We start from the raw sequence: 23,215 nt of genomic DNA, 5'->3' as shown, positions 1-23,215 counted from the left end.
TATTCTAACACAGTTTTGAAGTCAAAATATAGCTTGTGAAAGATGTAAGGATCTAAGAGTGATGATTTTGGTCATATCTCAAGTTGAATTTTGAAATTTCAAAATCAGAATATGTAATTAAATTTTGAATGAGTATGGTTGTTTTGATTTCTATAAAAGAATCTATATTGTTGTGAAAGTAGGGAGTATAATGGATGATTTGCTGAATCAGATTCGAAGAATGTAACTTATTAATTGTGAATTTATATATCTATCGGGTATTACCTACCCGTTAAAAAAAAATTCACAATTAATATTTTGTACAAAAGAATTTTATTACAGTCTTTATGAAAATATATATATGTATATTTTCTTCAGATGTAACATAGATTTAATGAGTTAATGTTAAATTAAACTCATTTGATTTACGGTTGAAACTAGAATTGAATATTCCCTAAAGGCTTTAACAAGTACATAACTTTTACGCAGTATTTCTTTAATGACATTGAAATTATGAATCAATACTTCGTTATTTGTTGATGTATGATGTTCGGTTCGTGGAATTCTTGTGAATTTCGCAAAGTACGAATGATGTTATCTGAAAAGTTTCGGGTACATCGATGATGAAAGTGTAAAATCAAATATATACTTGATTTATTATGAATTGGAATTTGTTGAATTGCGACAGAGATTGTAGTTAACGCTGTTAAGTTGCGGCCGAAGGACGTACATTATTACATATTTGTAATATGAATTAACCGAGTAGTTAAGATTCACACACAATAGCTTAGCACGGAAAGATTTATTTCAAAATATATATATATATATATATATATATATATATATATAAAATATACATATAATTTCTTCAGAGGGAATGAGTTAATTCTTCATAACTCGTTGATACAATATACACGTTATTGATTCGTAATCATGTCCACAGTGATTCTTGAACTGACGGAGTTTGTGATGTTATCGGTGTTGTTGATTCGGATGTTGACTGTACTGACGATGCTGGTAACGCTGACGGTACTGTTGATGCTGTTGGTAAAGCAAGTTTAGCTTGTTAATCACACACCATTTTTGTCAGGGTTTCTACTCTTCCTTCTATCATTTTGGTTCGCTTAACTGATTTATGGTTAGGGCTAGATTAGATAATCTCTAAGACTTTAGAGATTACATAATCGCCGCGGAATGTTTCTCCAATGAAGTTATGAATTAATACTTCGTCAGTTATTGTTGTTGGTACTCCTTGGTATCTATGGTGCGTATGACGTTGATGCTAGTGGGACAGATTGTGAAGTTGAGGTTTACGACGCGGTTGTGGTTGGAGGTGGTAATGGTACTGTTGGTGTTGATGATGGTGGTACTGGTTATGCTGCTGATGCTACTGCTGGTGTTTGTAATCTCTGCACTATATTCTCCAAAGCCACTACCCGAGCGCGAAGCTAGTTGAATTCTTCTATTACACCAGGGTGATTGTCGGTTCGGACGAGCGGATAAATAAAATCTAAAATTTGCTGTAATATATAATCGTGACGAGATACTCTGGAAATGAGCGAGAAAATGGTGTTTCGGACAGGTTCGCCGGTAAGTGCTTCAGGTTCTTCGTCAAGAGGGAAATGTGGTGGATGGAAGGGATCACCTTCTTCTTGTCTCCAATGATTGAGGAGGCTACGAACCCATCCCCAATTCATTCAGAATAGGTGATGACTGATTGGTTGATCTATTCCGGTCACACTTCTTTCAGAGCTTGAATGGGATTCCATTTCGGAATCTGAGTGACTTGAACTGATGACGAATTCCATTTCGTACGATTGGATAAAGGATTTTTATTTTTCGATATGAAATGATTTTGGCTAACGGATGGTATTCTAATTACATAGAATATATATATATATATATATATATATATATATATATATATATATATATATATATATATATATATATATATATATATATATATATATATATAGATCAAAAGATTTCATAGATTACGGAGGACTTTGCGCGATATGTCAGGCAAAGTTTAAAGTAACAGATACGATAAGATATGATTTAGCAGATATACTAAGATATGAATTTTTGTCTATACACAATTCATGCAATCAATGCAGCAAGACGTGTCTTAGACTAAAAATGATAAGCAGGTAATTTCCTGAGGATGATAAGTAGTTAATTTTCGACAGAAAATGATAAGCAAAACTTTTGACATGCAGACACGGTCGAAGTCCAGACTCAATGCATCCTATCGACTTATCAGTTAGACACACTAATGCAGACCTGGTTCGCTAAGACCACCGCTCTGATACCAACTGAAAGGACCCGTTCATATACATTATAAACGATTCACAATAGTTGATTACATTGCGAGGTATTTGACCTCTATATGATACATTTTACAAACATTGCATTCGTTTTTAAAAGACAAACTTTCTTTACATCGAAAATTGACAGGCATGCATACCATTTCATAATATCCACTATCCAACTATAAATTGATTTAATAATAATCTTTGATGAACTCAATGACTCGAATGCAACGTTCTTCGAAATATGCTATGAAAGACTCCAAGTAATATCTTTAAAATGAGCAAATGCACAGCGGAAGATTTCTTTAACACCTGAGAATAAACATGCTTTAAAGTGTCAACCAAAAAGTTGGTGAGTTCATTAGTTTATCATAATCATTTATTTCTATCATTTTAATAGACCACAAGAATTTCATTTCCAGTTCTCATAAATATACGTCCCATGCATAGAGACAAAAATAATAATTCATATGATGAACACCTGGTAACCGACATTAACTAGATACATATAAGAATATCCCCTATCATTCCAGGATCCTCCTTCGGACATGATATAAATTTCGAAGTACTAAAGCATCCGGTACTTTGGATGGGGTTTGTTAGGCCCAATAGATCTATCTTTAGGATTCGCGTCAATTAGGGTGTCTGTTCCCTAATTCTTAGATTACCAGACTTTAATAAAAAGGGGCATATTCGATTTCGATAATTCAACCATAGAATGTAGTTTCAATTACTTGTGTCTATTTCGTCAAACATTTATAAAAGCGCATGTATTCTCAGTCCCAAAAATATAAAGGGTAAAAAGGCAAATGAAACTCACCATACTGTATTTCGTAGTAAAAATACATATAACGTCATTGAACAAGTGCAAGGTTGGCCTCGGATTCACGAACCTAAATTAATTATATATATTTATGTGTTGGTCAATATTTGTCTAACAAATTAGGTCAAGTCATAGTGTACCACAATCCTAATGCTCGAGACTAATATGCAAAAGTCAACAAAAGTAAATTTGACTCAAAATAATTTCCAAAAATCTATACATGATTAATATATAGTTTAAATATCGTCGTTTTATATTTTTAAATATTTTTAAAAGATTTATTAGAGTAAATAATATAATTTATTTATTAATAAATAAATAAAATTTTATATTAAATTTATATAATAAAATATACTTTTATATATATTTAGTAACAAAATTTATAGGGTTCATTTAATATCATAAAGATAATATGATAGGTATTATTAAAGTAAGTTATTACACGTAGTAAAATATGTTTGTATCACATATTTATTTGATAAAATAATATCTATAATGATAGTAAGTAAAAGTTGTATTATTTTGTAATAATAATTATTATTATAAAAATATCAATATTTATAATTACTAAGATGACATTATGATAAAACGATAATTCTAATTATGATAACTTTAATATTTACGATAATTTTTAATATTATCTTTAAAATAATAATTCTATTTAAAATAATAATAATAATGATGATATTTTATAGCAACAATGACATTTCTATTAAAATGATAATTTTTGTTAAAATGATAGTTTTAATACTAACGATACTTTTAATAATAATAGTAATGATAAAAATAGTAAGAACGATAATTTTATCTAAATCAATATCTTATAATATTTTAATTTCATCATGATACTCTTACTCATTATTTCCTAATCGTTTCATTTAATAGCTTTTAATCGTCTTTTATATCGTGTTCATAATAATGATAATAATAGTAATCAAAATAATTAGGTGTTACAAATATTTGTTTTAATTATACTAATATTAATAATGATAGTTACTATAACATTATTAACGATAATACTAATAATTATCTTAATGATAATATAGTAATAATAATAGAAACAATAACAATAACCATTTTTAAATAATGATATATATATTAATAATGATAATAATAATAATAATACTAATAATAAAAATAATAATAATAATTGGATAATAATAATAATAATACTAATTATAACTTTAACGATAATAACGATAGTAATAATAAAAAAATAACAATTTTTAATGATAAATCCCTTTTATTGATAAAGATAATAATAATGATAATAATAAGATAAAACTAGAACGACGATAAAAACGACGATAATAATAATCATTTTTAATAAAAATATCGAAAATTCAATTGATTATAACTTCTAATCCGTTCATCGAAACCATTCGATATCTAAAGGAAAAGTTCTTAATTTTTCGCTAGCTTTACAAGGACATGCATATCTTATACCTTATCTCAACCGCAAGTGTAACTAATTCAAGATTCAACCTAACCTGTCTAAGGGCAATATCAAAAGTACAAGCATGCATAATCCTAAATACTCGAGCACTAGTCAGGGATACACTATTAGTATGTAAAAGTTAAATTATGAGTACTCACATATCAATATTGAGATTCAATATTGCAGGAAAGGTACGTAGACGCAACGGAAATGATAAACACTATATTGACCTCACGAACATACCCATGAACCATACTCAATCACCTCCATAGCTATAACCCATAATTTCCTTAATCCTATCCTACTCGAAAAACAATTTCGAAATCACTTGGACAGCACTCCGTCGTAATATTTTACGTATACTAATAATATCTTGAAATAATACGGAGTAAATATATATATGTAAATCGATTGAGAGAGTTTAGAGAAAAATATTTTCAAGTTTCTATGAAATAATGAAACCTATTGAATTCTATTTATAATAGATTTTTGAATTATTAAAGTGAATTATTAAAGTATGAATTATTAAAGTGAATTATTAAAGTATGAATTATTAAAGTAAATTATTAAAGTATGAATTATTAAAGTGAATTATTAAAATATGAATTATTAAAGTGAATTATTAAAGTATAAATTATTAAAGTGAATTATTAAAGTTAAAGTAAAGTAAAAATAAAGTAAAGGTAAAGTTTAAGCATAGTAAAAGTATAAAACTATGTACGTATAATACGCGTATAAATATATATAATATTAATTTAAATCGTTATATATATTTAATAAAATAAAATATAAATATCGTTATCTTTATCTTTATCATACTAGTTAAGTAATGAGTTGTCAAAAGTGGTTCTAGATATTTATAAAAGTTATATACGTTTTAATAATAAAGTTCTTTTTAAACTGAAAACGTTTTTGTACGTTTGAAACTAAATAGATCAATCGAGTCTTTATGAGATTCAATCTTCCACTATCCTTTGTCTAGTTCTCAATGATTGACAATTTGTTCTTATTTATAAATCACTTTACCATTTTTCGAATATTGTTAAAATGGAAAGATTTCTCAAATCAACGTGGGCCTTTCAACAGAGACTTGTAATCATAATTCAATATATCTGATAATTCAATCATTTGATCTTATCTTCTAATTCCATTGATAAACATTTTGAAACAGATACAATCATATAAAGTATTTAATCTAATATTTTGTTTACATTTCAAGTTATAATATATATACACATATACATATATAATCATATTCGTTTAATGGTTCGTGAATCGTTAGAACTTGGTCGAGGTTGAATGAATATATGAACATAGTTTAAAATTCTTGAAATTTAACTTAACAAATATTGCTTATCGTGTTGGAAACATATAAAGATTAAAGTTTAAATTTGGTTGGAAATTTTCGGTGTCAGAAACATATAAAGATTAAAGTTTAAATTTGGTTGGAAATTTCCGGGTTGTCACATTAATAATAATACTTGTAAAAATATCAATTTTTCTGTTACTGATAGTTTTGATAATAATAATAATCATAATCATGATAGTAATTATAATATATCTATATATTTTAGTTATAATGATAATAATAATAATAATAATAATAATAATAATAATAATAATAATAATAATAATAATAATAATAATAATAATAATAATAATAATAATAATAATAATAATACTTCGTTTAAAAGTTCATAACCATGATTATTCTTATATCATAATTATTTTCATGTTCAAGTTCAAGTTATAACCTATGATTATTGATCATCTTTTTATGAAAAGAATCTTCGTACACATTTATTAACTTTACATTCATGTTCTAAATCTTACACATTTTATAATCTTTTATAACATGACACATAGTTTTAATTATATTCATAACCAATTCATAATACTTATAATAGTAGTAATAATAATCTTAATATTAATATTAATGATGATAATAGTTATAATAATAATACTTATGATAGTAATATTAATGATAACAATATTAATGATAATCATACTTTTACAATTGTTAAAAATCATTTTTTTTAAAGATGATAATAATATTAGTAATAGCAATAATAGTAATAATAATCATATTAGTAATTATAATCATAAATGATAATCTTTATAATAATACTTGTATTAATAATAATAAATGCTCTAAACTAACAATAATAATAATAATAATAATAACAATAATACAATAGCAATAATAATTATAATAACAATAATAATAATAATAATAATAATAATAATAATAATAATAATAATAATAATAATAATAATAATAATAATAATAATAATAATAATAATAATAATAATAGAAATTAAAATAGAAGTGTATACCCTTGTAAATGTTTTTCTAAAAAGAGATGCCCCAAACAAGGCTCGAACCCGTGACCACTTGCTAAACCTGAAACACTCCACACCCCTCAACCACTTCTGTCTTTCTGTAATAATACACTTCGAATTCTTTATAACCCGTTTTATGTTTACTCATCATCTTCCTCATTAGCAAGCACAAATCGACCCAAAGGACTCGAATAACTAATTCGTGATTTATTTAAGACTTCTAAATAACTAGAAATCATAAAAGGATGTTCTTGATAATAAAAAAAATTAAACGAAAAAAAATATAAATATGCACCTACTGCTGCTCGTCGGTGTTAAAAAAAAAATTGATTTTCGTATTCGGGTATGTAATAGACTATGATTATAACATGAAATAGTTTAGAAAACATTCGTGGAAACTTTCCAAATCACCAATTTTGCTTGAATCGAAACGAATCACACGAATTTGATTAAAGAACAAGTTTTGACTTTTTATTTCAAAAACTTTGACCTCGAAATTCAAGCTCGTTAGGAGGAATTGGAGGTTGAAATTTTATAGAAAGTTCGACTAGAGGATTCCTAATCAAACTGCAAATTTAGATTTTGATATTTGATTCAAAATCGAATTATGAATAAAAAGTGGAACGAACAGAGCTGATACTTTTTTTTAGTTTAATTCAACAAATAAAATTTAAATGAGGATGGAAGTCAAGTGAATCCAGCTAATCGAATTTATATATATCCAAAATTTTCTTTCGACAAGGAATCTGGAAAAGTAAAAGTAGACAACAATATGTAACAGAATTTGTAATCTTCTTTTTGTTTTTTTTATAAATATTAATAATTAATAATTATATTAATATTAATAATTACAATTTTAATAACAATTATATTAATAAGAATAAGTAACAATGATAATAATAATTAATGAGAATACTAACTAATATTATCGATGATAATAATAACAATAACGATAATTTTAATAATAAAAATAATAATAATAATATTACTAATAACACTAATAATAATACTAATTTTTAATAATATTAATATTATTAAATGATAATAATAATATAATAATGATATAACATTTTATACATTTCAGATTTCATTCTTATGTCATAATATTATTAATACTGATATTACTAACAATAAAATTAGTATAATACTATAATCATTTAAACGTATCAACTTTCATATATATGTACATATATATATATATACTATAATCATTTAAACGTATCAACTTTCATATATATATATATATATATATATATATATATATATATATATATATATACATTAAAAATAATAATATAACTAATACTGGTTTCAATATTATTATTATTAATATTAATAATAATGAAAGTATCAATAATTTTCTTTGTGTAACAATTATATTTTTAACTTCTAATTACATTTAATATATTAATATCATAATTTATCAATTATATCATAGTTACTAATGATATAATATATATAAAAACATATACTGGATATTTAATATTTATAAATTTTATATATATTAAATTTTTTATTATATTACTTATATATAGACTTTATATATATGTAAATAATAACTTTATTATATTATATATTATTTTACATATTTAACTCTACTGATTAATTTATATTTTATTATTTCACTTTATTATATATATATATATATATATATATATATATATATATATATATATATAACAATTGTTCGTGAATCGTCGGACATGGTCAAAGGTCAAATGTTTTCATGAAATAGTTCAAAATTTTTGAGACTCAACATTACAGACTTTGCTTATCGTGACGAAATCATTTAGAGTTTAAGTTTAAATTTGGTCGGAAATTTTCGGGTCGTCACATGTGTTGTGGTCGACGACAAGAGGAGAGGGGGAGAGGGAGTAATCGGCCAAGAAAAAGAAAAGAATGAGGGTTTAGGCTAGTTGCTTGCTATTTATATGTCAGGTTTAGGGCTTAATTTCATAAACGGCAACTAATAAACATCCATAAGTCCAAAACAACAAAACAAGGAGTCCACAGGGGGGGGGGGGGGTTCGGCCGAATGGCCCTACAAGGGGTGTTCTGGGCTCGTTTTGCCTACTTGCTTATACGCGCGTGGTCCGTTTCGAGTGCCGTTAACTGTACCAGGTCTCCGGAACGTTAACTAGTCGTTGAAACGAAATCACCGGGTTTAATTTACTAAATAAATAATAAATTAAATAAGTTTTTCTTAAAGTCAATAATTATTAAAAATAATTATTTTCTCGTTTTTCTAAGTTCCGTAAATCGAAAAGCTTTCTACGTGATTAACTTAATCGTGTCGTTTTCTAGTTATTTCGTTAACCGAAACAAGTTCATAAATTAATAAAACATATTAATTCAAGTAATCCACTAGGATCAAGTATGCATTTAAATCCATTAAACACATAAAGTCTAAGTAATCACCGTTGACTTTTTAACGGACAAGTAATGATAGTAACGAAAAAAGTCGGGTTGTTACAGTGTGATTAACCAAGATTAGTGTTCTAGTGATCAAAACTCTCTTGGATATGAAGAGAGCAACCATTCTAAGCATGTTGAAAAAGGTTTCGTGAATTATAGATTCCCCGAAGTGGTCAAACATTATTTGGTCAGGAAATTTGGACAGAACAACTGAAGTCGATCCACAGTCAGCCGTGCATTTGATCGTGTACCTGGTTTCTCATAAACCAAGGTACATGACTCCCACAGTCTGACCTGCAGTCGACCGTGGACCCAAACCATGTACCATCTGAGTTTTCCTAATGTTTTCACTCTAAGCTTCATTTGATTTGGTCTTTTGCTAGAGTAAGCTTGGATTAGTGAACTTGTATATTTATGTCAAGATGTCTACCATCACTTTTGATTATGTGTGTGTGTGTCATCATCAAAACACTTATTATCATTGGTTAAGATTAATATTACCGTTAAGCATAAACCAACATTCTTCCCTTACAACACAGTTGAAACTTTAGTACGGATGAAATATACGGCGAGGAAGAACACACAGTTACAGTACACGGATGAGGTATCCATACGATTGTAGTAACCATGTGATGAATACGTGCGATTGCAATTAGTAACCGTGCGGTTCCGATGTGTAACCGTGCAGTTACAATTCTTGAGGTTACAGGTCAAAAATGCAGAAAAACTAGGGTTTTGGCTTCCAATCGATCTAGCAATCAAAATACGACGGTTTTTATTTATGCTTGACGACAAAAATGTTTTTATAACTAAGTTTAACACACGAACACAAATAAAGCCATTTTTAACGTAAAAATCGACTCTTTTGATGAATTCTTGTGAAAACACCAAAAACCCCAAAAACCTAGAATTTGATTTTGACAAAAACTGATCGATTAATGGTACCTACAGTTCCATTACCACTTGTAGGATCGATTAGTCGAAATTAATGGATCAAATACTAACAATATCGAGTAAGGAATCCTCGATGTTGTCTTTTATATCAAAAACACTAAACCAACAACGATCTTATTGATCGATACGACTTGAATATGTTTAAGATCACTTAGAACATTTGCTAGAACGACTGGAATACTTGGAATCGGCTAGGGTTGAGTTAGTGTTCGTAACCTTGACAATGAACCCAAAACCCAACATTCATAGTCTCAGTCGACTCTTCCGTGCGGATGCATTCTGCATCCGTGCGAATGTAGCACTAACTGTACGGATGCTTTCTGCATCCGTACGAATTCACAGAACTTGTGATATTTAACTTTAATCACACATGTTTGATTGTTACACATTAAGCAAACATTATAGCACACAATCAAACAATAGTGAGTCCTTAATACTACACAATCATTCATATCACAACAATGAACTATGGACATGTCAAATATGAACTAACAGAAACAATGATTATTTATGACTATTCTCTTGATAACTTTAATATGTGTTGTTAGTGAGGTTCGAACTTTGAAATCTATTGTAAGGATAAACGGGTTGTTTTGACTTTTGAGCTTTCACTCATGTTTAAAAAGTTTTGGGGTTAGAATTTCAATATGATCATAATAATTATGTTCTCATCCAAAATAATAACAAACTATTAGGGGGTGTTAATGTAAATTTCTATAGGCTAAAAAATGAGAACTCTTGACTTTACCAAACAAAACTCACGCATCCGTAGGGCAAGCGAACGGCGAAAAAGGTCAGCCAGTCATCGTTTTCCGGTAAATTATCCGGCGTCTCTTTCTCTATATCTGTATCTATCATGTTATCTCTATATCCCTCTACGATACGTACAATACTTGTACATGTAGATCCGTAATAATCGTTGTACAGTACACACTTTAATTTATTCCATTTCGTTACGTTTATCATAAAATCTAGACCTAATCTGTAATTAGGGTTACTGGTGACGACGGTGTTAAGTTACGTACTTGATTATAGTTAATTTACATCTAATCTTGTTATTTTCGTTTTAATTAATGACATATGGATCCAATATGTAACTCAATTTTCTCGTAATTATCTCAATTTTGTGTATACAGATGGCTCTATATTCTATAACAGATTTATGAAATTGAACTTTAAATATATAAAAATATGGCTGTTAATATGTCATGAACTGGTGATTGCGTGATATAAAAAACAATCCTTTTTATTTTACTGTAGTTATTTTTGAAACTTTGAAATGAACAAGTATTTTATAGGAGTATGCCATTGATTTATTTGATAAAAAAAATATTTCTATGCAAGCTTCTAGATCTTGTCCTCCATACAAAAGCATGAGTTGTATTAATCTGTTTACCCCAAATACTGTTTTCATATGATCAAATATGTTAGTATTTGTTAGCTACTTATGCAGTAGTTTCTTACTTCTCTACCGATAATTTAATTTGGTACGAGTTGGCTTCATATATTCTAGTTTTATTTGAATTAGCCTAAATCTTTCTTATACGTAATTTCCAAGTGTACATAATCATTACGAATAACTTTCAAGTGTACAACTGTACATGCACTGTAACATAATATTTGTTAACAGTCACTGAAGCATGGCAGTATGGCACCCATCGACACTAATAATAATTTTGACACTGGCAGGTGCATGATATTCAACATTTTGATAGACCCAAGTATTGATTTTAAAACACACACATCAATACTTAAATGTATTAGTGTCTGTACAGTATGTACTATGTAGTAAGTTGTAACTGATCATATGTATTAATGTATTACTATGTACATGCATCGGAGATAATTGTAGTGATAAGTGTAATTGTTACTTGGGTCTGGAGATAATTGTAGTGATTCACCCTAAGGGTAGTGAGTTGCATGATGTGGTTTCAAGTTATTTCACTTTATCTTGTGAAAATTGATATAACTTACAAATTGCCGGACATGCATATGAGTTATACATGACAAATAACATTAAATGCACACTTTTTCTTTATGTGCTGTGGTGCTCCTAAAATATCCAGAGGTACTACCTTCAGTTATGTATGTCCCACGCTGATGTAATCTAACATGTTTATATGGTCTTTTGGTGTTTTCCTTTTAAATTGATTCCGCTCAACCTTCTTCTTCTCGTTGGGCATTCTACTTTCTATTTTGACGTCTGTTCTGTCCAGGGGCGGTACTTAGTGTATGCCGGAGGGGGTGCTCGCCCGGTCCTTCTTAAAAAAAAAGGTTTTTACACTATTTTTTTTTTTTTACTAAAAAAAGGTTTTTTACATTGTTTACCCTTGTCACTACTTTTACCCCTTCTGTAGTTGGTTTAAAGTTCCGCCACTGGTTCTGTCATTCTCCATACTAAGTAGGATATTCTCTGGCTTTGGTGGTTTTATATGAACTTTAAAGTCAAGTATATATGTGCAAATATAGTAGCTATTTCTTTATCGTATTTGTATCAGTTTACAAATAAGACAATACTTATTTGCCATTATCTTTGCACTCATCCTTTTAAAACTTTGAGTTTTGTTCTTTAACTACCTTAATGGTTTACTTGCAGGATTTTGACGACAAAGTATAATGGGTGGTGGTAGGGTTGCACATCCGGTATTAAAAGGCCCGAGTGTGGTGAAGGAGTTGGTGATTGGAGCTGTGCTTGGGTTAGCAGCTGGTGGTTTGTGGAAGATGCACCACTGGAATGAGCAGAGAAAAACAAGGGCTTTTTATGATCTGCTGGAGAAGGGTGAGATCAGTGTTGTCCATGAAGAAGAATGAATGTTTTCATGAAAGTTCTTTTGCAGTCCTTGATTTTTACTGTTATATAATATCAGAGATGGTAATGTGGAACTATTGTAAACACAAAAGGTTGTGCATTAAGTGTGCTCAAATTTCACTTTTTGTTACTGGTGCTGCTTGATTTTATCATTGATGTTATGATGTATGTGTTGCTCGTGTGATCTTGTTTTCTATTTGGTTGATATACGTTTTCTCGATGGCCAGTTCCTTGTTTTATTTATACGGTGTGTGGCTTGATTCAGGTTCTTTTGAGTTTTTAACCAAAAGTAGTGTGCGTGCTAGGACTTCTTTTCTTCTCTTTTTTCTGTTTTTAACGACGTACAAAACTACTGATGTCAAAAGATTTGCATTAGCTACCAATCACACGTTTGGAATCGATCTAGGAATCGATCTAGCTGCTTAGCTCATCTTATGAGGTTTGAGCATTTATATTCAACTAGTATTCACGTGGGTAGCATTTGAATGCGGAATCACCCGAAAGCACGGGATTCTACTTGACTTTCTTTCTGATGCTCCTATCTTAAGTATATAATGAAGATCAATTTTATTTTATAAACATTTTTTTTAATAAAATTGTAAGTGTAGAATACCTCCTTGCATAAAGTTATAGCCTAAACATAAAATCTCTCTCTGTCTAATTATTTCATTTAATTTCTTTGTATGACTATTTCAATACATGCATTCCTATTCTATTCATTAAATATATAGTAAATTAAAACTAAAAATGAAATATGAAAAAAGGAAAGAAAAAAATGAAATCGAAAGATGAAAAATAAAGATAAAATATAAATAAGGAAAAGAATAAGAAGAATAAACAAATTTATAAACAATTTATTCAGCTTCTTTTATAGAGATCACAAAAAACCATATCACATGGAGAAACCTAATATTTTTGGACATGATTGGGGTAGGGTAAATGAGTTTAGAGCCGGTGAGGATGGTTTTTAACTTTTTTTCGCGAGTTCGGGTGCGGGGATGATTTTAAACCCATATCCGATTAGTCGGCCCGTATATTCAAAAAGACCCGAGTCCATATATTTGGCCCGTAAACCCGATAACCCAACTCGTAAATCCAATTACTCGCCCGTATCTCGATTGTATACCTGAAAAAACACTTGAATCCTTTCAAAAAATTCATTTACCTTAAGTTGGATACCCGAAAGGCCGAAAACCCGTTTACCCGCTATGGCAACCTACTAGTTTTGTTAATCGGGTTATCAGTTCCCGCCACTCTAAAAAAGTTGAAATTATCAATTCAAACTGAAATACTGCCTCAACCGTTTGAAATAAATCAAAACCTAGCTGTTGAATATTTCCGTACCGTTCCGTACCGTACACAACTACAGCACAGTGAAGAAGAAGACTAATGGCAGATGATGTACGGAGATGGTCGGTAACCTACACGAAACACATACACCAGAAGCGCAAAGTTTATCAGGACGGATTCTTAGAGCTTCAATCATCCAGTCACAAGGTTAATTTCATCATCACACTTTTGTTTCATTTAATCGATCCATTTATTTACCTCAATTATCAGTGTAAAATTACAGTTAGTGTTCGTTTGCTTTTCGTTTGTAGTTTGTTAGGGTTTCGAATTCATTTTAGGTAATTTCGTAAGTTTTGAGCTGATTTTTTCATTTCTAGTTTTGATTTATTGTTAACTGAGTAATCCGCTACATTCATCGGTGTAAAGGTAGTAGACATAATTGTAATTAGTATTCTAATTTTAATACTGGTGGTTTTGGATGCTTACGGTGTTCTGTTAGACATGGAAGTTAAATGTACATCTTAGACGTGAGTTTACGTAGTTCATACATAGATTGATTAGTATTTTGTTGCGGATCTACAATTAGAATCGACGTAGATGCATACATTTCAAGTTTACGTATTAAGATTATAGAATTAATAATATGCAGAGTATTCACTATCAGATGATAGAGATGTGCAGTTCGTTGACATTAGTTTGGCCATAGTCTAATGTTTTTTAATACTATGCGGTGCTACATTGTTCTTTAGTTGTTAGAGAGTGCTATATTTTGACATATGGAAGACTTCAAAGAACAACAGTACAAATGGTTTCTTATGAGTGTTGAGGATATTAACATCTGTGCAATTTGATTGTATTTTAAACGTCAGTGCTAGTTTTTCATGCTTATAAATCTTTTAACAGGTTAAGCTGTATGACGACTGTGATAAACTTTTGGATAGCAGAATTGTAAAGCTTGATGATGCTGTGAGATCTGGTGAAACTTTAACATTTGGTGCTTTTCTTGTCGATATTGGTGACCCTCAAGGAGAAAGTAAACCCTTACCAAATCCGATTCTTCAAAGAGACAAAACTATGGCTGATAGGGATGGCAAACCCAACAATAGTAAGTTAAAAGGTTAAACGCACACCAATTTTAGGCAATGTGCTCGTTTATGCAAAATACAATCACAATGCACTTTAGTTTTTGTCCAATTTACAAACAAATATTACAACTTTGTTGTTCGATAATCATATGGTGATACAGTACAACAATTGCAGTAAATCATCATCACTGGACTACGTCTGAAGCATCTTTCTATTTCAGATGAAAAAATGAAAGTATATTGCCTGAAATGTTGAAGTTAAAGTATTACTCTACTTTTCATATATTAATATGTTGCCTAATTGGGAATTAGCCTAAAGTATGTTGCTATTATGCGAACTTAGCCAAATTTTAAATGCTAACTGCTTGTTGTTTGATGTATGGTTGCTAATTTTCTTATATTTTTGTGTTCGTCTTTTTTTTTTCTTTTAGGAACAAGCAAGGGTAGTTTTCACTCTGGTAAAAGATCATCGATTAATCTGAGTCCATCACATAAAATCATTAGAGGTTAGTTACAGTACACTGATAAACATGTAGTGTATCTCCTTCTGTACCCACGTAAACAATGAATCTTTCCGTAGTCTGTGCCCAAGTGTATGTCCATGCACTCAAAAGATGCAACCTATCCTTTGTGGCGAATATCAGTTGTTATGATGAGCTGCTGATCAATAATCAAAGTAATTGTGTACCATAAGGCCTCACCATAAAACAAAAGACAAAAGTTAAGAAAAGTGTTGCTAAGTAGTGCAGACCGAAATACCAGATACGCTTTAAGTTATATACGGACTAGTAATCTGGGATATTAAGGTGCAGATCACAATTTTACACTTTTTTATGGCTGTTAAGTGTTAACTATAATAATCCGTTATACATGCTCCCACACTCCCTCTATTACTGGTTTGAATCTGTTATATATATTTCGGTAGGTTTATAACTGCAGAAAAGCCCACCTCCTACAAGGCGTAACCTTCCCTTTTACAACAGGGGGAAAATCGTGTTACTGAGACCCGTTCATACAACAGCCGTGTCACATGCGCAAAGACATTCTTGAAATTACTAAGATTCAACTTAAATTATTAAGATTCAACTTATACAAAGAGTTTATCATGTAAAGATGTTACGTGCCATTGTACTTATGCTAAGTTTCATGATATCAGAGTTTAAGAGACGCGAGGTCAACAAGTACTGTTCTTCACCCAATGTGCAAGACACAGTGAAAGATGATCCAACAGGTGATTTCTAAATAAACAGTTCTTCCTAACTATCTATGGAATCTGTAATTTTTGTTTTGTTATTCGGTATCAATAGTATGCTTTAGTGTCTGATTGAAGTTATCCAACGAATTACTTACTCTAATATTATTATAATTTTTCCTCTACGTAGGACAGTTGCTGAAAATTCATCTTATTCTTTTTTGTTTTTTGCAATCAGAATGGGAGGTCTTGTACACTGCTCAATTAACACAAAAAGCAAAGAAATTTCATGATGGAATCTTGAAAGTTGCACTTTCTGGACTGCGTGGGAGGCAGGTTAGATTTATGACTCACTAATTGTGTAGCAATAAAATGGATATGTTTGTGCTTATGCTTTTAGTGTTTTCTTTTAGGTGTTTCTGTATGATGGAACAAGGACACCCTTAGAAAGCAGATTCCTTAAAACTGTGGAAAAGATTAATGTTGGTGATACACTTAGATTTGATGGTCATATAGTGGACATTCTAGAACTTAAAGACAATAAACCTCTCAAAGCTACAAGTGTTGAAAGAAGTAATTGCTATACACAGAGTACAGTCCAGTTAAAGATTCGCGATGAGCATCTAGCTGGTTCGTTCATATATTCCTGAATTAGAACTTTGGCTACAATGAAACACGATTAATGATGTACGAGTGTATTGCCATTCAACTTGTAGCATCTGGATTCATGTTAGATGAGTCTTGAGCTATTTGTATGTTGTATTTTTGGTGATTACTGACAGTCTTATGTGACTTCAGATTCTAATAAATGTGTAACGAACAAGTCTTCCATCTCCACAAGCTGTCAATATACAACTAAAACTAATTTGATAGGTTAGTCTTTTACTTACTTTAATACAATTTTTTACTTAGGAAATGATGGCAGTAGCTATATAATGTCCTTTGAGTATTTGCAGTCTATCTTCGTGCATTCTAATAGTTATATATTCCTTCTTTAAATAGAGTGGGACGTTATGTACACTACTCAAGTAACCCAAAAGGCCAAGAAGTTTCATGATGGTGTATTGAAGCTTGCAAGTTCTGGATCACAAGGGAGACAGGTTAAATTTTATCATTTTTACTGTTTATAATGTTTGAATTTGTTTATCTGGTGCAGTGATTGCTTTAATAAGAATTATCTTCTTGCTTAAGGTTACTATGTACATGAAGAGTCATAATAATCTTTTGTGTGGAATTGTGAAACGATGTAGAATATCTCCTGTCAACTTTTTTATATTGATTGCTTACATTGTATACTTTCAAGTATGCTTGTGCATGTATGTTCCTTAAAAAACAGATTTTAGTCCCATCAATCTGTAAATTATTATTATGTGTGCATGTAGTTCTAGTTTAACCCAATTTTTCATAGTCATATTTGTGTAAGTGATTGTTTAGCAGTCACTGCCATCATTATATGAAGCCAGAACTAGGGCTTGAGATTTTTTGGTATCAATTCACTCATCTTAGTTATGGAGATGGGGCAATTTTGTCCCATAAATACATTATTTTGATGGGACAGATTTACATGTCAGGAGGCTACTTTGTTAGCAGATGATGGAATGATATTAACCCACCGATACCTTAAACTATCAGAAGACATCAGCAGTGGGAGTTCATTCAACATGACAAATTACTTGGTGGAAATTGGTGAACCAAAGAAACGTTCTGAAGGTAGCTATTTTGGTTCCTTAATTGCATAATTCTGTGAAAGTACTTAAAACTTTGTATACAGTTTTGCTCTTTTTTAATAACTTAAATGTACAGGGGGGTGTCCAAAGAAAGATTCTACTTCGAAAAGTGAAACTCGAGAGACTATTAATGTTGATGATATCAAATTATGTAAGAGAATGCCAGCTACCGAACCACTATCTGAAGGTAAGAATCTGATTTATTGTTGTATTACTAGTTTTCTTTCGGTAAATCACTAATGATTCTACTTTTGAATTCTAAGATGGTCAGGGAGTTTTTTTTTATGAGTTTTATGTCTTTTATTTGTAGGAAAAGTTATGAAAAGGGCTTTGCCATTGCAAGATACTGATTCAAAGGCTAAAAACTCCATTGCAGATAATGTTATTGCAACGACTATCAGCAAAAACAAGCCTTTACGTGATGGTATGTAATGTAATTTGCCATTTTCTCTGACTAAAGCTTATATTTGTATCACTTATGTACCTCTATTGTCGCTTTTCTTCAAGCATTTTATGAGCAGCATGTATTTAACCCAAATGTTGAATTATGCTTAAGTTCTATAACTTCATCTGCAACGTATATGCTTTCTTGGAAACTCGAGAGATGTAAATTAGTGATATGTTGTTACTTAAAGATTCCAACCCAAATAATCATGATTATCTTAATTACTGTCGTTTTCTCTATGCAGCCAGTTCGATTTTGTCCTTTCTGAGAAAACCGAGTGCTCAAGATGGTGTTATGGAAAAAGTAAATGTAAAGGAGGAAACACCAGCTGAAGAGCCAGTCTGCAACGAGGAAACTCGAGCTGCAAATGTTGGAGGACAGTCTGACACGATGTCTTCAAAAGGTATTTATATTTTGATCACCTAAATTTAGCTAATATTATTTTTGTTATTAGTTTTCCTTACATTAAATCTTATCAGTGTGATGATCAGAAAGTTCTAATGTAGAACCACGTATATTTTTCAGCAACAAATACCCTAAGTGTCAATGAGTTGGCTAAAGAAACAAATCAAAGTAACACTGAGGTACTCGTTTGTATATATTTTTTAGGTTGTATGTAGCTGCGAAGTTTTCCTACATGTGTTGATGCTTGTGTAATTGCGTTTTATGCGTTCGTGAGGGTGCTTGTTTACTGATCTAGACTGATTACCATTACCATCACTTTTCTGAATGCCATTTTGCTTCAATGCAGATTTCAGATAATAAACAAGGTTTCAAGAAAACAGACTCAAGAAATGATGAATTCCCATCTTTTGATCTTGGAATTGACTAAGGGACATATTGTGTTTCCACTACTTCATCCTTGCAGTTTCCTCACATAATGACTCAACCCAATAAAAAGAATTGTAAACATGAATTTTTATTTCAGGGTTGGTTAACAGAACCTCAATAGAAATTAATATGTACTCTTCAGAGGATCTTATATGCCTAAGTGATATGTATAATATCCCTTATCTTTTAGATCCATAAAAATCCATATTCAAAGCAATCTCTTCTGGAAACATTCTACCAGGAATTATTGATTTCTTTGTGTCTATTTAATATTGTTCTTTGACTTGTACCTGTTAAGCAAGACTTTAAAAAGATTTCTGGTTTTTTTAGAGTAAACTTCCATATATTGTGTGCTTTGTTTTTGTGGATACAACGATTGAGATCTCCAAGCCTCTGGTGGTTCCTGTAATTAAACGGGGCGTTAAAAATAGGGTGTTTAGCTTACTTGAAATCTCAAGTTATTATAGACATAAAAAAATATGAAAGTATTTACTATTTAGCTTACTTTCTGTCTGCTACTGGACGGGCTTGGACTGATTGATCGATGAACATAAGATGCCGAAACTTTGACAGATAAACTTGGGTAAGTGGATTCATTTGCTGCAGATGCTGAGCGTTTAATTGAGAAACGAAGTGGTGAATTTGACCTTGACCGTTTTTCTGGTTTCCAGGTACACACATAATTAGTACGTAAAGTCGGACAAAACTCGAAATTATTATCATAACTTGATTTCTGCTAACCTAGTCTTTTGTGCGATGCAGCTTCTGTAAATGAGAAGGCGATTGGGGACTCAGTTGAAGGTTGTCCAGAATACCCTTTTCTGCACAAGTATATGATGATACTCATACTATAAGCATCTCTTGGTGTAGCTCCTACAAGGGTAAGTGGCAGCCACTTACAAACATAAATTTAGTACTATATGTTACCTTAAACCTGATGACTGGATCATTTCCTTTTTACGTTTGATAGCTTTTGAAATGCAACTCTCTGCATATAACCATATGGTGATTTATAGTATTAGATGTCATCTTCTATCTCTTAGGATCCTAAAACAATAGATCCTAGCAACCCATGTCCTTTGTACAAATGAATAATAAAATATAACATACACACAAAGGTTGAAAAGTCGCTAAACGGAGACGAGTCGGTAGTGTCAGGGACTAGTTGGACGTTGACAAATATTTCGAACACAAATATAGGGTACAAAATCTTATTTTAATAGAAGTTAGACTTTTGACCTAACTTTGACCAACATTGACTTTAACAGACTCAACCCCAATTCACACTGACTTTGATTGACTTTGACCGATTTTGACTAAACTTTTTTGCTTTAACCGACTTTTTAGACATTATTTTGTGAAACGGGGCGGACTACTCAAAACGACTAGTCGACCGACTTTTGCAACAATGATACACACTAATAATCTTTGGGGCAAATATAGAATATAGTAAGATAGCAGAGAAGAACATCACCTTGGGCAGGGTACTGCTTATGATATTTCAGTGTTTGCATCATCAATGATTGCTCTGTAAGTCTACCATGGTTACCATATTCTTGGCATGTTCGTAAGCTCTACCATAATCTCAAAAAATTATACATAATGAAAATAGAACTATATTCTGGATGGTTGCCCATATTATTGTGTAAGGGTATCATTGTTCTTTTTTATCTCATATGGGTCATACACTCATACAATGATACAAATGAATATTAGATAAAAGGAATGCGAGTGAAAACAGGTTGAAAATCACCCAAATTTCCTATATCTACATCCTTGAAAACTATTTTTTCGCATACATGTAGATTTGTTGCTGTAAGATTTTTGCTTTTGTGACTAAGCAAAAATTATTTATAACTTTAGTACGAGTATTTTGGTCAACCCAACCCGGATTGTTTCAACCCAAACCTGTTTCACTCATCCAGCCAGAACAACCATCTTGTCACCTTTTGTTTCCACCCAAAAGTATACATAAGTATTCTGGACATGACTTAAAATCGACAAAATTAATCACCTGTTCAACGCATACCAATCGAAGCTTTGTTCTGGAAACAGCAGTGACATGTTCATCTAAGAACTTATCAATTTTATTAGTCACAGAGCCCAAGTGGTCGATGGTTTTAACCAGAGATTTGGCGATGTAGTAGTCCTTTACACTTTCTAACAGCCTATGCTTGTTAAGAGAGAGAAAGCTAATCAAGTAGAAAGTATAATGTAAATAAGTACATCACAATGAAGCAAATGTGCCACTTACATTTGTTTCTGATCACTCTTTTTATATGAATCTTCAAAATGCTCTGCAGCCGAATACAACTGTTCTTTTACATTTCTCAAGTCCTGATAAGTATTCATTATTTAATTCAGGCAATCGATTTGTTTTCTTATAATGCAGAGAATGCATACATTTCAAAACTTGATTGGTTTGTTATACCAACTTTAGCCCTACTTTTTTTGGTTAAGCGAGGAAAACCCTCCTATGAACGAGCACATTGGCTCCCCCATAGAAGGTAAAACCTCCCTACTAAACAAAGTGAGAAGTAGTATTCGATAATTAGTATCTGCGAGATAGTAAAGAGACCTTGAGTCCATTCGAAAAGAGCAAGCTATGCCTCAAGAGAACTTCTTCATAGTTGGAAAGTGGATGAAGTTCACTAACTGGTGTATTATTACTCTCCATTAGGATATAAAACAAACCTAAACACAAAACATAAACATTAGTAAAAAGTATATGTTATAGGTTATTGAGAGTGAGACTTGGTGAAGATTAGGTTTTGTAAGGGTTGGAAACAACTGAAATATTATGTTGTGGAGGCAAATGTCATAACTGCTTTCCAACATAATAACTTTCTTTAGAATCCATAATCCATATAGGTGATGTGGTTTAGGTGTACCTTACAAATAACCCCCAACAGGGTTAAAAGTTTTATGCATGTTTTGTGGCATATTATATTATGAATGCAATGGTTGTTCATGTTCCAAAACTGTACCCAACCGGTCTAGGACTGAGCCGATTGACCCGGTTCAGATGAAAGTTATAACATGTCAAAAGGGTAACTTTTTACAGCATGTTATCGTGACATATTAGTATATTACCACTATTTCGTGTAGATAATTACTATATTATATGTTTTTAGTTTACCTACTTAACCTGTACATATAAATGTAAGATGAATTGATCAATTTCACATAATTGGGCTGAAATGGGCACGTTTAACATATATAATCTCTCACAGGCAACACACACTAACCCACACATGTGCTCATGATTAGTGTTTTATAGTGGTAAGTTTAATCTATTTTTCTTCACCGCGAAGACATTTTTCCAATGATGATGAGTTAAAAGTAAGTAAAAGCCTTTTATTGGAAAAAATTATAGCACAAACAGCAACAATAATAACATAAAGTCCTTCCAAATAATTACTCTCAACTAACTAGATATCATTATCCTTTATTTTACTGTTCTATTGATGTCAAATTCCAATAATTTAGCTTTGGCCATCACCCAGAATTCATGACTAAATGCATTGTTTAATTAATTTACTTGTATCTAAATTTAAGAGTAACCATCA

At 30.7% G+C, this 23,215-nt stretch overlaps 3 protein-coding genes across 4 annotated transcripts; 2 read left to right on the top strand and 1 right to left on the bottom strand.

Annotated features, from left to right (window-relative positions):
- The first annotated feature begins 11,022 nt into the window (after positions 1 to 11,022).
- LOC139891578 (cytochrome c oxidase subunit 5C-2) lies at positions 11,023 to 13,254 on the top strand. Of its 2 annotated transcripts, none has more exons than XM_071874554.1 (2): positions 11,023 to 11,060; positions 12,864 to 13,254. In XM_071874554.1, the coding sequence occupies exon 2, from the start codon at positions 12,884 to 12,886 to the stop codon at positions 13,076 to 13,078; it is 195 nt and encodes a 64-aa protein (XP_071730655.1). In that variant the 5' UTR covers positions 11,023 to 11,060; positions 12,864 to 12,883; the 3' UTR covers positions 13,079 to 13,254. The 2 variants fall into 2 exon arrangements, with proteins under 2 accessions (XP_071730655.1, XP_071730654.1); XM_071874553.1 differs by having other exon boundaries at positions 11,026 to 11,082.
- Positions 13,255 to 14,454: 1,200 nt separating this feature from the next.
- LOC139888450 (uncharacterized) lies at positions 14,455 to 19,647 on the top strand. The gene is made up of 15 exons (XM_071871457.1): positions 14,455 to 14,573; positions 15,270 to 15,483; positions 15,883 to 15,957; positions 16,608 to 16,682; positions 16,882 to 16,979; positions 17,057 to 17,273; positions 17,442 to 17,516; positions 17,646 to 17,743; positions 18,215 to 18,353; positions 18,447 to 18,557; positions 18,681 to 18,794; positions 18,878 to 18,976; positions 19,060 to 19,218; positions 19,341 to 19,399; positions 19,567 to 19,647. Exons 1-15 carry the CDS (start codon positions 14,466 to 14,468, stop codon positions 19,645 to 19,647), a joined length of 1,722 nt encoding a protein of 573 aa, XP_071727558.1. The 5' UTR covers positions 14,455 to 14,465.
- A 261-nt stretch (positions 19,648 to 19,908) lies between these two features.
- Positions 19,909 to 22,450, bottom strand: LOC139888448 (protein ABIL3-like). The gene is made up of 8 exons (XM_071871456.1): positions 22,225 to 22,450; positions 21,901 to 21,983; positions 21,661 to 21,814; positions 21,121 to 21,220; positions 20,574 to 20,634; positions 20,388 to 20,467; positions 20,152 to 20,306; positions 19,909 to 20,049 (listed from the first exon to the last, which is right to left on the bottom strand). The coding sequence occupies exons 1-8, from the start codon at positions 22,321 to 22,323 to the stop codon at positions 19,909 to 19,911; spliced, it is 873 nt and encodes a 290-aa protein (XP_071727557.1). The 5' UTR covers positions 22,324 to 22,450.
- Between the last annotated feature and the right edge of the window lie 765 nt (positions 22,451 to 23,215).

The sequence above is a fragment of the Rutidosis leptorrhynchoides genome, chromosome 2, assembly GCF_046630445.1.
Source record: "Rutidosis leptorrhynchoides isolate AG116_Rl617_1_P2 chromosome 2, CSIRO_AGI_Rlap_v1, whole genome shotgun sequence".
Lineage (NCBI taxonomy): Eukaryota > Viridiplantae > Streptophyta > Magnoliopsida > Asterales > Asteraceae > Rutidosis > Rutidosis leptorrhynchoides.
Note: the sequence above shows the minus strand (reverse complement) of the source record. Positions and strands in the feature narration are given on the sequence as shown.